The 13,923-nt window shown below is 44.4% G+C and overlaps 1 protein-coding gene and 1 pseudogene across 1 annotated transcript; both read left to right on the plus strand.

Moving 5' to 3' along the window:
* Window positions 1-119: 119 nt before the first annotated feature.
* On the plus strand, window positions 120-4,686 carry LOC135531148 (heat shock factor-binding protein 1-like). Its single transcript, XM_064959263.1, has 4 exons — window positions 120-272; window positions 802-868; window positions 1,337-1,461; window positions 4,202-4,686. The coding sequence occupies exons 1-3, from the start codon at window positions 225-227 to the stop codon at window positions 1,456-1,458; spliced, it is 237 nt and encodes a 78-aa protein (XP_064815335.1). The 5' UTR covers window positions 120-224; the 3' UTR covers window positions 1,459-1,461; window positions 4,202-4,686.
* Window positions 4,687-6,987: 2,301 nt separating this feature from the next.
* LOC135531150 (histone-lysine N-methyltransferase KMT5B-like) overlaps window positions 6,988-13,923 on the plus strand; it is a 37,615-nt pseudogene continuing 30,679 nt past the window's right edge.

Consider the following 13,923-nt stretch of genomic DNA (forward strand, 5'->3'; position numbering starts at 1 on the left):
AACATGACCAAGCGGTGTAGATTACTGTTCCATTTGAGAAGGGCGCTCCTCCCTCTCCGTTTTTGCCCGATGAGGTAAACGGCCATTGCCCGGTTCAACCCAGGCCAGTGTAAAATAATTCCCTCAATCATTCAAGGTTGTTTCGCTTCGACTGCAGAGAAGGAAGAAGACGTCTCGGACGAGCCAGTGGTTTATAAGTACAGCAGCGCCACGAATTTAGTGCAATGTCAGAGATCCAGGATCCGAAATCTGTACAGGACCTGACTGGGGTGGTGAGTCTTATTAGACCCAAATCCTTTCCATATCCTGTCCCATTTGAAAACCTGAGAACTAGCTAGCGTTAGCTAGCAGGCTGGCTAACTGGCTAAAGTTACTGTTTTTTTTTTCTCCCCCAATCGTTTTTGTAGCAACATTAACTTTTTTTGTTGTTTTATCTCAATGAAATAGTTGCAGTCAAATTCTGTTTAGCTACATTACCTTTTGTTTTAGTCCTTTTTAGCAGCTAGCTAGCTAGCTACTGCTATTATTATTGACATGTAACTGATAGATGGGTGATAGATGGCTAAATGTAATTGTGTTCCCGGATTGTAAAGCATGACTTTTGTTTTTTCTTGACGACAAAACTGCAAATCCCCATGGTTTCCATGGTATCAGCGGTGTAGGCATCAGAGGCAGCTTCAACGCCCACAAAGTTCAATAGTATGCATGCATGCAATACGATTCTGCTAAGCTACAGGATATAAACGTGTCCACCCACACATAGCAACAAACAGTGATTACATGTTCTGTCCTCTCTTACAGGTCCAGACATTGCTGCAGCAGATGCAGGATAAATTCCAGACCATGTCAGACCAGATCATTGGAAGAAATATCCTGCCTTTTTACCATTTCAATGCTATCCAATTTGTCAGTCCATCTGGATAAGAGACTAAATGACTTAAATGAATGTAAATGTCTATCAAAGACAGACTTTTAGAATGACACCGTTTTATGTTACAATTGAATTGGATTGCTCATAGCGTAGTCTAATGATATCAATGACTTGATCAATTCAGATAAGCCCAGGTTTGAAGCAATTGCGTAAATCAATCAGTTGTATTTGTCACATGCTTCTTAAACAACAGTTGTAGATGAACAGTGAAATGTTCAACTTTTGCTAACATTTCCAAATGCAGAGCATTAATATCTGCGTTGTATTACTGATGGACCGCTGTAACAAGCAGACAGATTGGGCCAAAGGGATTGGTGCTACATAGTTCTATGGATAGGAGTTTGGGATGTTTTGTATAGTAGGCATGGTACCTGAATGTTGTTCCCACTTCCTTGACAAGAGTACTCGATGAGATGAGTGGCCGCATCGATGACCTGGAGAAGAACATTGGTGACCTGATGACCCAGGCTGGCGTGGAGGAGATGGAGGCGGAGAACAAGGTCAAGGAGGAACAGGGCTCTGCTTAAAAGGTAATCAACATGGAGTCCACTGAGCGTTCTTGCTTGTTTTTGTCATCTCCTATAGATGTGTGTGTGTGTGTGTGGGTGTTCGAAGGGTTTTTCCAATTAAACTGTCCAATATTTGTCAACAACACTGTGTATGTTTTCAGGTTGTAACTACTAGAACCAGATCCATATGTTGTTGTTTTTTTTGGGGGGGGTCTGATTACTATTTTGGGGTGTCAAAAGTTCCCAATGCCAATATATTGTTTTTTTAGAGTGGGAAATGAAAACGTGTCATCTTTCTACTCTGAATTCTCAGACATTTCCCTCCAGAAGAGCAATTGTCCAATAACTATGCTTCAAATGTTGATTTCATATTTTGTGACGATAATAATGTCATGCAAAATGGCTGCAGGTGTTCAGATCAGCATGAGATTCCCTCGTTTCATTCTATTTATTCAATATCGGTTATCAGTGAATATCCGCCCGTACCTATTTAGTGGTTAAAAAGGACAATGTCGGTGATAGTACTGGTACCCCTTGACTTAATTTTACATTTTTGCGTTTCAGTCTGAATTTAAAATGGATTTAATGTATTTTTTTTGTCTAATCCATTTATCTACACACAATGCCCTATAATAACAAAGTGAAAACATGTTTTTTTTGTTGAAAATATATTGAAAGATGAAATACAGAAATATCTAATTTACATCAGTATATACACCTCTTTGCTATGAGGCTACAAATTGCATCCAATGTCCTTTGATCATCCTTGGGTTTGTCACTACAACTTGATTTGAAATCTACATGTGGACATGATTTAGAAAGAAACACAGCAGTGTGTGTAAATAAAGTCCCACTGTTGACAGAGCAGAAACTATAGCATGAAGTCCAAGGAACTGTCCCGTAGTGCTCTGAGATATACTGTATGCTTAATCACAATTATATCTGGGGGAAGGGTATAAAAACTGTTTAGATTGTTGAAGAAGTTTCCATGAGCCCAGTGGTCTCCATCATAGGAAATTGAAAAAAATATGGAACTACCCAGACTGCTTAGAGCTGGCTGTCTGACCTAACTGAGCAAGAACCCAATGACCACTGTAACAGATCTACAGAGTTTCTTGGCTGAGATGGGAGAACCTGTCAGAAGGACAACAGTCTTTACAGCACTTCACCAATCTGGGCTTTATGGGAGAGTGGCCAGACAGAAGCCGCTCCTGAGAAAAGGGTACATGACCTGGTGTTTGCAAAAAGGCATGTAAAAGACAGAGCATCAGGCAAAATATCCTGTGGTCTGATGAGACAAAATATATAACTCTTTGGCTTGAATGTAAATCAGTGTCTGGAATAAACCAGGCACAGCTCATCACCTGTCTTAACACATTCCCTACTGTGAAGCATGGTGGTGGAAGTGTCATGCTATGGGGATGCTTTTCAGCAGCAGTGACTGATAAGAATAGAGGGAACAATGAATGGAGCCAAATACAGGAAAATCTGTGATAAGAACCTGATTCAGAGCGCAAACAACCTTAGACTGGGAGCAAAGAGTTACGTTTCAACGGGACAAGGACCCCAAGCACACAGCCAAAGCAATGCTTGAATGGCTTCAGAACAAGAATGTGAAAGTCCTTAAGTGGCGTACACTTGAGTCCCATTTAAAATCTGGGGAAAAACTTGAAGATTGCTGTTCACCGCCACTCCCCATCTAACTTAAGAAAGCTTGAGAAAATCTGCAAGGAAAAATTTGAGAAAATGCCCAAAATCCAGATGTGCAAAGCTGATACAGACATACCCAACACGACTCTAAGCCGATACGGACATACCCAACACTAAGCGATACGGACTACCCAACAAGCCGATACGGACATACCCGACACGACTCTAAGCCGATACGGACATACCCGACACGACTCTAAGCCGATACGGACATACCCGACACGACTCGGACATAAGCCGACTCTAAGCCGATACGGACATACCCGACACGACTCTAAGCCGATACGGACATACCCGACACGACTCTAAGCCGATACTAAGGACATACCCGACACGACTCTAAGCCGATACGGACATACCCGACACGACTCTAAGCCGATACGGACATACCCGACAGACTCTAAGCCGATACGGACATACCCGAAGCCGATACGGACATACCCGACACGACTCTAAGCCCGACATACCCGGACATACCCGGACCCGACACGACTCTAAGCCGATACGGACATACCCGACACGACTCTAAGCCGATACGGACATACCCGACACGACTCTAAGCCGATACGGACATACCCGACACGACTCTAAGCCGATAAGCCGACGGACATACCCGACACGACTCTAAGCCGATACGGACATACCCCCGACACGACATACCCGACACGACTCTAAGCCGATACGGACATACCCGACACGACTCTAAGCCGATACGGACATACCCGACACGACTCAAGGCTGTATTTGCCTCCAAACGTGCTTCCACAAAGTATTGACTCAGCTGTTAAAATTGTATGTAAATTAGATTTCTGTATTTCACGTTAAATAAATGAGCAAAAACTTCTAGACATGTTTTCACTTTGTCACCGTGGGGTATTGTGTGTCGATAGGGGAGGTGTAAGATAATGCATTTTGAATTCAGGCTGTAACACAACCAGATGTTGAACATTTTCTAATGGCATTGTATCGGTCAGGCTCCAGTAACTAGTGTTTTTGTGATTTGAAAGATCTTTGGTTTATTTAACATGGCCTCTTCTCTTTCCACCCTCAGGTTTCCAAGTAACAGGATGGTGGAGACTAAATGGGAAACAGACAACTTTTCAGGAGTATTGTATATTTAAGTTTTTTGTTTTGTTTTAATTATTTGTATTTTAATTTACTGTGTCTGTAACATGTTTTATAGTAACTCTTGTAATAATGTTCACTCTTGACATTTTTTTTTTTTTGAATTGATTGATTTTTTTTTTTTTTTTTTTTTTTTGAATTGATATTTAACTTAACTTGAGACACTATCCTGAATAATGACTCACTCAGGTGACTCGGGCTCACTCAGGTGACTCGGGCTCACTCAGGTGACTCGGGCTCACTCAGGTGACTCGCTGGGCCAGTAACTGATTATGTCAACTAGCCAATTGAACATTTTAACAATATTTCAACACAAAACATTTTACTGCTATTCAAATGTTCTAAAAAAAATTGTGTGTTAAGATTTCTTTACTTTCAGTCTTTTTCACAATAAACCAGGGCTTGCATACACTTTTGGTCCTCTTCTCTCATACAGGTTGAAAACGGCAGTGCCTCGAGGACATGAGTTGTGCACAAAATGCTTCAAAGAAGCTGTCAATATCTCTGAATAAATGCCCCCTCGGGAAGAATATAATGCCCAATTTAAAAAGCAGTGAACACCCACATCCACCATACTCAAGGCGTTGGGTTTTAAAAATGTAACAGAGGGAAGGATATAAATCCCAGTTTAAAAAGCAGTGAACACCCACATCCACCATACTCAAGGAGTTGGGTTTTAAAAATGTAACAGAGGGAAGGATATAAATCCCAGTTTAAAAAGCAGTGAACACCCACATCCACCATACTCAAGGCGTTGGGTTTTAAAAATGCAACAGAGGGAAGGATATAAATCCCAGTTTAAAAAGCAGTGAACACCCACATCCACCATACTCAAGGCGTTGGGTTTTAAAAATGTAACAGAGGGAAGGATATAAATCCCAGTTTAAAAAGCAGTGAACAGCCCACATCCACCATACTCAAGGAGTTGGGTTTTAAAAATGTAACAGAGGGAAGGATATAAATCCCAGTTTAAAAGCAGTGAACACCCACATCCACCATACTCAAGGCGTTGGGTTTTAAAAATGTAACAGAGGGAAGGATATAATGCCCAGTTTAAAAAGCAGTGAACACCCACATCCACCATACTCAAGGCGTTGGGTTTTAAAAATGTAACAGAGGGAAGGATATAAATCCCAGTTTAAAAAGCAGTGAACACCCACATCCACCATACTCAAGGCGTTGGGTTTTAAAAATGTAACAGAGGGAAGGATATAAATCCCAGTTTAAAAAGCAGTGAACACCCACATCCACCATACTCAAGGAGTTGGGTTTTAAAAATGTAACAGAGGGAAGGATATAAATCCCAGTTTAAAAAGCAGTGAACACCCACATCCACCATACTCAAGGAGTTGGGTTTTAAAAATGTAACAGAGGGAAGGATATAAATCCCAGTTTAAAAAGCAGTGAACACCCACATCCACCATACTCAAGGCGTTGGGTTTTAAAAATGTAACAGAGGGAAGGATATAAATCCCAGTTTAAAAAGCAGTGAACACCCACATCCACCATACTCAAGGCGTTGGGTTTTAAAAATGTAACAGAGGGAAGGATATAAATCCCAGTTTAAAAAGCAGTGAACACCCACATCCACCATACTCAAGGAGTTGGGTTTTAAAAATGCAACAGAGCGAAGCATGAAATGGAAATGCACAATTTGTATGCTACTGCAATTTATTCTAATATTTTCAATTGGAAAGTCAGTGTATGACACATTGCAAACTGGTACATGTTACAAGTGTGACATTACTCCGACTACCATGGAATTACATAGGTTTGGGCACTGATCTACACTGTCAAAATAGAAAGGACAACAATCCTGAAATATCTTGCTTCGTTTGAAAAGTTGGTGCAGAATGTCTTGCAAGTCCATCAGGACAGGGCAATTCACCCATTGGAGCCAAATCGGCCCAGCTGTGTGTGAGAGAAAGTCTTGCAGGTGGCAGCGTTAGCTTCTTTATTTTTTGTATGATTAAGAATATTATGCTTTGAACATGACATCAACAGAGGTGTCTTTACAGCTGAGATTAGACAAATAATGTTGTTTATATTTCAGATTTTTGTATTACCCCTCTGTGCCCAGATTTATAGATATATCGTTTGCTGTCATATGGATTTAACTACAACTACCTTAGAACCATAGCTACCGCACATCAATTTGTGCCATAGATGGGTCGACCGGGAAACCGGTTTCTGAACAACTGGTTAAATTGTACTTGGGGGGAAAAAAAGAGTAGTGGTGAGAGTCAATGTAGTATTGCCGTATAGAATAGTCCTTTGTGCTCACATGCCATCTTTATGCAGATAGACTTATTGCACGATATTTGCTGCTCTTCACTTGCTTTCTATCGGAGTGTGACTGCAGAAGAGCGTAGATCCTATCAGCTGTCGTTGGATTCTTAGGAAGCGCTTTAGAGGTTGTTTATGCAGCACTACTTTTGTGTACATCCGATTATTTTTTAACAAAGTCAGGAAATAATAGTGTTATATTTTTCGAAATCATCAGTTAACTTAATTTAATTGTCAAAACGACTTTAATATATGTTTAATCTTAAACTATTGGACATGATTGATGCCGAATGGCTGGAGTATTCCTCGGGTCTATTTCTTCTGGATGGCAGTGCTTCGCCTTTCTCCTCGCTCCCTGTGCTATAGCCGCCATCTTGAATTTTAATCTTAATTTCTGAAATGTTTTGTTTCCGACGATATTTTTCCCCGATTACAGTGTTTTACCTATCCTGGATTATTTTTTTTGTTGTTGTTGAAGGATTATCTAATGTTCCTGCTCATCTTGGAATAAATATTGAGTGAGTATTTTTACGTTATTTGTTCAATCGGTGAATGGTCGTTGCAAGACGTCCCTGACACTTTTCTATGGGTGGAAAAATGTTTTCAGAACGTAAGTTACCTCGCTAACAACTGTGCCGTTTTGTAGCCAGCTAGTTACGGTAACATTTGTCAGGTAATGTAGATAACTAGAGGGCTATTAAACATCCAAACTCAGCCATGATAGTAAGTTACCTAGTAATAAAGAAAACAAACGAGATATGGACAAGCAAGTCAGTTTTCCTGAACTAGCGATGCTAGCTGGCTAGCTAACCTCGGTTATTGGGCCTGGGCGAGTATTTTGTCTATCTTGCTTTTCAAAACAGATAGTTAACGTTTAGCTACGTGTTGTTTATCGTACAGTGTTTGTATATTAGAGGTGTATTTACGATCGACTTCTGTGTTGAAAATCACTAGCTAGATTGTTTCGGTATCTATCTGGTAGATAATTAGCTAGCTGTACAGATGATTTGCTTTAGCTAGTTAACACGGGTGTTTTACTCTACTGTTATTGATTGTTAGCTAACTAACATTACTAAACCCTGTTAACACCAAGGCATTGAAACGAATATCAGTGCCGGTGAGTGAGATGTGTATGTCAACTTTCTGTAAATGGTCAGTCGCTTTCAAGTTTTCAAGACATCCATAATTTGTTAAGCTAATGCCGGGCCAACCTACATAGCTATGTAACATCGCTAAATATTGTGTAATGTCCACCCTCTGACATGCAAATAGACTACATTAACGACGAGTTGGCTATCATCAGGCCTCTGTTTGAAATGGAAAGTTGGCAAACATGTATCAGTGGTGTCCTTCCGGGTTCCTCGTTGAACACTTTTCTCAAAACAGTCAACTAACTAGCGAACGTTAACTCGCACATGATATGGTAACGTTTCTGACATTGATATACCCCTCAGAATGAGGTGTTGCACTAATTTGCCAGCTGGTTTTTGACAAGAGGCCCTGTCAGTACAACCTCTTGTGTTGTTGTTAGCTTGTACTGACGTTACGCCGGGGCGTATTTCAATTGCTAGTGTTCAAGGCTGTAGCTAGCTAAAGAAGTGTTACCAAATCCATTGTTCCATAAAATAAATGCATGGCTTCTATTGCCCTTTAGTTTAACTTCCGATCAATATTTTATTGTTATGTGTGTATCTGGCTGGCAAATAAGACATCATCACGCACGTCTCAAACGTACCAAATTTGAGTCGGCCAAAGCGGCTTCCCTCATTCGACCACTAAGTGGCGCTGCAGAAATAATCTAAATCAGAATCTGAAGATTCTACACCATTTATATTTTAGATTATTATATAGATTTTGGGGGGGGGGGACTCAGTCTGGGTCTCAATTTACTGTTGAGAGTTAAACTATAAATAACTTTTATTTATCACATGCTTTGTAAATACAACAGGTGTAGACTAACAGTGAAATTCTTACTTACGGACCTTCCCAACAATGCAGAGAGAAATAGAAGAATTATAGAAAGATATAACGATTTTAGCCAGTAGGAAATATGATTTATTTATTTATATTTTTTTTTTTTTTTACTTGTCCGAAAGCTTATGCCCCCCCCCCCCCACACACACACACATAAAAAAGGTCTAACACAAATCAAATGCATTACTATCTATCTTCCCATAGAGCATCAGACAATGTAGGCCTGTCTCAAAATACAACACGGCCCCTTTAAGGCTTGCCTGGAGGTTGGTGCACCACCCTCGGTAGCCTGTGAAATATTGCAACGTTACAATTACACCTAAATATTTTTGGTCTTTTTCTAAAATAATACCCTCCAGGGCTTGAAATTGAGGCCATCCTGTCTTCCCTGGGACAATAAAGATATACAGTACCAGTCAAAAGTTTGGACACCTACTCATTCAAGGGTTTTTATGTTTTTTTACTATTTTCTACATTGTAGAATAATAGTGAAGACATCAACTATGAAATAACAAATTGAATAATGTAGTTACCAAAGAAGTGTTGAACGAATCAAGATATATTTTCGATTCTTCAAAGTAGCCACCTTTGCCTTGATGACAACTTTGCACGTTTTTGGAATTGTGCCAACCAGCTTAACCTGGAATGCTTTTCCAACAGTCTTGAAGGAGTTCCCACATATACTGAGCACTTGTTGGCTGCTTTTCCTTCACTCTGTGGTCCATCTCATCCCAAACCATCTCAATTCGGTTGAGGTCGGATGATTATGGAGGCCAGGTCATCTGATGCAGCACACCATCACTCTCCTTCTTGGTAAAATAGCCCTTGGACAGCCTGGAGGTGTGTTGGGTCATTGTCTTGTTGAAAAACAAATGATAGTCCCACTAAGCGCAAACCAGATGGGATGGCATGTTTCTTCAGAATGCGGTGGTAGCCATGCTGGTGAAGTGTACCTTGAATTCTAAATAAATCACCAATAGTGTCACAGCAAAGCACCCCCATACCATCACACCACCACCTCCACACTTCAGTGGGAACCACACACACGCAGAGGTCATGCATTCACCTACTTAGCTTGTTGATGTGGACACCAAGGAACTTGAAGCTCTCAACCTGCTCCACTGACCATGCGGTCAGGTCTCTGACCTCCTCCCTATAGGGTGTCTCGTTGTTGTTGGTGATCAGGCCTACCACTGTTGTGTCATCGGCAAACTTGATGATGGTGTTGGAGTCGTGCCTGGCTGTGCAATCATGACTGAACAGGGAGTACATGAGGGGCCTGAGCATGCACCCCTGAGGGGTCCCCATGTTGAGGATCAGCGTGGCGGATGTGTTGTTACCTACCCTTACCACCTGGGGGCGGTCCATCAGGAAGTCCAGGATCCAGTTGCAGAGGGAGGTGATTAGTCCCAGGGTCCTTAGCTTATTGATGAGCATTGAGGGCACTATAGTGTTGAACACCGAGCTGTAGTCAATGAATAGCATTCTCATACAGGTATTCCTTTTGTCCAGGTGGGGAAAGGGCAGTGTGGAGTGTAATAGAGATTATATCATCTGTTGATCTGTTAGGGGCGGTATGCAAATTGGAGTGGGTCTAGGGTTTCTGTGATAATGGTCATGAAGTGAGTTATGACCAGCCTTTCAAAGCACTCCATGGCTACAGATTTAGACAGGTTACTTGAGTGTTCTTGGGCACAGGGACTATGGTGGTCTGCTTAAAACATGTTGGTATTACAGACTCTGACAGGGAGAGGTTGAAAAGGTCAGTGAAGACACTTGCCAGTTGGTCAGCGCATGTTTGCCGTACACATCCTGGTAATTCGTCTGGCCTTGCGAATGTTGACCTGTTTTAAAGTTCTTATCGCATCGACTGAGGAGAGCAAGATCACAGTCTTCCAGAACAGCTGGTGCTCTCATGAATGTTTCAGTGTTATTTGCCTCCAAGTGAGCATAGAAGTAGTTTAGCTCGTCTGGTAAGCTTGTTTCACTGGGTAGCTCTCGGATGTACTTCCCTTTGTAGTCTGTAATGGTATACAAGCCCTGCCACATTTGACGAGTATCAGAGCCGTTGTAGTACGATTTGATCTTAGTCCTGTATTGAGGCTTTGCCTGTTTGATGGTTCATCGGTGGGCATGTACTGGGCCTTACCCACTACCCCCTGTAGCACCTTGTGGTCGACACCATGGATGTACTGGGCTGTACCCACTACCCCCTGAAGCACCTTGTGGTCAACACTAGTGATGTACTGGGCCTTACCCACTACCCCTGTAGCACCTTGTGGTCGACACCATGGATGTACTGGGCTGTACCCACTACCCCCTGAAGCACCTTGTGGTCAACACTAGTGATGTACTGGGCCGTACACACTACCCCCTGTAGCACCTTGTGGTCGTTATGTACTGGGCTGTACCCACTACCCCCTGAAGCATGGTCAACACTGTGATGTACTGGGCCGTACACACTACCCCCTGTAGCACCTTGTGGTCAACATTAGTGATGTACTGGGCTGTACCCACTACCCCTGTAGCACCTTGTGGTCAACACTAGTGATGTACTGGGCTGTACCCACTACCCCCTGTAGCACCTTGTGGTCAACACTAGTGATGTACTGGGCGGTACACACTACCCCCTGTAGCACCTTGTGGTCGACACCATGGATGTACTGGGCTGTACCCACTACCCCTGTAGCACCTTGTGGTCAACACTGGTGATGTGCTGGGCCTTACCCACTACCCCTGTAGCACCTTGTGGTCAACACCATGGATGTACTGGGCTGTACCCACTACCCCCTGAAGCACCTTGTGGTCAACACTAGTGATGTACTGGGCCTTACCCACTACCCCCTGTAGCACCATGTGGTCGACACCATGGATGTACTGGGCTGTACCCACTACCCCCTGAAGCACCTTGTGGTCAACACTAGTGATGTACTGGGCCGTACACACTACCCCCTGTAGCACCTTGTGGTCAACACTAGTTATGTACTGGGCTGTACCCACTACCCCTGAAGCACCTTGTGGTCAACACTAGTGATGTACTGGGCCGTACACACTACCCCCTGTAGCACCTTGTGGTCAACATTAGTGATGTACTGGGCTGTACCCACTACCCCCTGTAGCACCTTGTGGTCAACACTAGTGATGTACTGGGCTGTACCCACTACCCCTGTAGCACCTTGTGGTCAACACTAGTGATGTACTGGGCGGTACACACTACCCCCTGTAGCACCTTGTGGTCGACACCATGGATGTACTGGGCTGTACCCACTACCCCTGTAGCACCTTGTGGTCAACACTGGTGATGTGCTGGGCCTTACCCACTACCCCCTGTAGCACCTTGTGGTCAACACCATGGATGTACTGGGCCGTACCCACTACCCCCTGTAGCACCTTGTGGTCAACACTAGTGATGTACTGGGCTGTACCCACTACCCCTGTAGCATCTTGTGGTCAACACTAGTGATGTACTGGGCCGTACCCACTACCCTCTGTAGCACCTTGTGGTCAACACTAGTGATGTACTGGGCCGTACCCACTACCCCTGTAGCACCTTGTGGTCAACACTAGTGATGTACCGGGCCGTACCCACTACCCCCTGTAGCACCTTGTGGATGATATGCTGGGCCGTACCCACTACCCCTGTAGCACCTTGTGGTCAACACTAGTGATGTACTGGGCTGTACCCACTACCCCCTGTAGCACCTTGTGGTCAACACTGGTGATGTGCTGGGCTGTACCCACTACCCCCTGTAGCACCTTGTGGTCAACACCATGGATGTACTGGGCTGTACCCACTACCCCCTGTAGCATCTTGTGGTCAACACTAGTGATGTACTGGGCTGTACCCACTACCCCTGTAGCATCTTGTGGTCAACACTAGTGATGTACTGGGCCGTACCCACTACCCTCTGTAGCACCTTGTGGTCAACACTAGTGATGTACTGGGCCGTACCCACTACCCTCTGTAGCACCTTGTGGTCAACACTAGTGATGTACTGGGCCGTACCTACTACCCCCTGTAGCACCTGTGGTCAACACTAGTGATATGCTGGGCCGTACCCACTACCCCCTGTAGCACCTTGTGGTCAACACTAGTGATGTACTGGGCTGTACCCACTACCCCCTGTAGCACCTTGTGGTCAACACTAGTGATGTACTGGGCTGTACCCACTACCCCCTGTAGCACCTTGATCGACACATGGATGTACTGGGCCGTACCCACTACCCTCTGTAGCATCTTGTGGTCAACACTGGTGATGTACTGGGCTGTACCCACTACCCCCTGTAGCACCTTGTGGTCAACACTAGTGATGTACTGGGCTGAACCCACTACCCCCTGTAGCACCTTGTGGTCAACACTAGTGATGTACTGGGCCGTACCCACTACCCCTGTAGCACCTTGTGGTCAACACTAGTGATGTACTGGGCCGTACCCACTACCCCTGTAGCACCTTGTGGTCGACACCATGGATGTACTGGGCTGTACCCACTACCCCCTGTAGCACCTTGTGGTCAACACCATGGATGTACTGGGCCGTACCCACTACCCCCTGTAGCACCTTGTGGTCAACACCATGGATGTACTGGGCCGTACCCACTACCCCCTGTAGCACCTTGTGGTCAACACTAGTGATGTACTGGGCTGTACCCACTACCCTCTGTAGCACCTTGTGGTCAACACTAGTGATGTACTGGGCCGTACCCACTACCCTCTGTAGCACCTTGTGGTCAACACTAGTGATGTTCTGGGCTGTACACACTACCCCCTGTAGCACCTTGTGGTCAACACTAGTGATGTACTGGGCCGTACCCACTACCCTCTGTATCACCTTGTGGTCAACACTAGTGATGTTCTGGGCTGTACACACTACCCTCTGTAGCACCTTGTGGTCAACACTAGTGATGTACTGGGCTGTACCCACTACCCCTGTATCACCTTGTGGTCAACACCATGGATGTACTGGGCCGTACCCACTACCCCCTGTAGCACCTTGTGGTCAACACCATGGATGTACTGGGCCGTACCCACTACCCCCTGTAGCACCTTGTGGTCAATACATGGATCTACTGGGCCGTATGATGTAGCACCTGTGGTCAACACCATGGGTGTACTGGGCCACCCACTACCCCCTGTAGCACCTTGTGGTCAACACTAGTGATGTACTGGGCTGTACCCACTACCCCCTGTAGCACCTTGTGGTCAACACCATGGATGTACTGGGCTGTACCACCTACCCTCTGTAGCACCTTGTGGTCAACACTAGTGATGTACTGGGCCGTACCCACTACCCCCTGTAGCACCTAGTGGTCAACACTAGTGATGTACTGGGCCGTACCCACTACCCCCTGTAGCATCTTGTGGTCAACACTAGTGATGTACTGGGCTGT

This window comes from Oncorhynchus masou, unplaced genomic scaffold, assembly GCF_036934945.1.
Source record: "Oncorhynchus masou masou isolate Uvic2021 unplaced genomic scaffold, UVic_Omas_1.1 unplaced_scaffold_1532, whole genome shotgun sequence".
Taxonomy (NCBI): Eukaryota; Metazoa; Chordata; class Actinopteri; order Salmoniformes; family Salmonidae; genus Oncorhynchus; species Oncorhynchus masou.

What these genes read in the sequence shown, in the direction of transcription:
- LOC135531148 (XM_064959263.1), top strand. Translation starts at nt 225, where the DNA reads ATGTCAGAGATCCAGGATCCGAAATCTGTACAGGACCTGACTGGGGTG. An exon ending in TACAGGACCTGACTGGGGTG is followed by an intron (nt 273 to 801) that starts GTGAGTCTTATT and finishes CCTCTCTTACAG; the next exon opens with GTCCAGACATTGCTGCAGCA. An exon ending in AGACCAGATCATTGGAAGAA is followed by an intron (nt 869 to 1,336) that starts ATATCCTGCCTT and finishes TGACAAGAGTAC; the next exon opens with TCGATGAGATGAGTGGCCGC.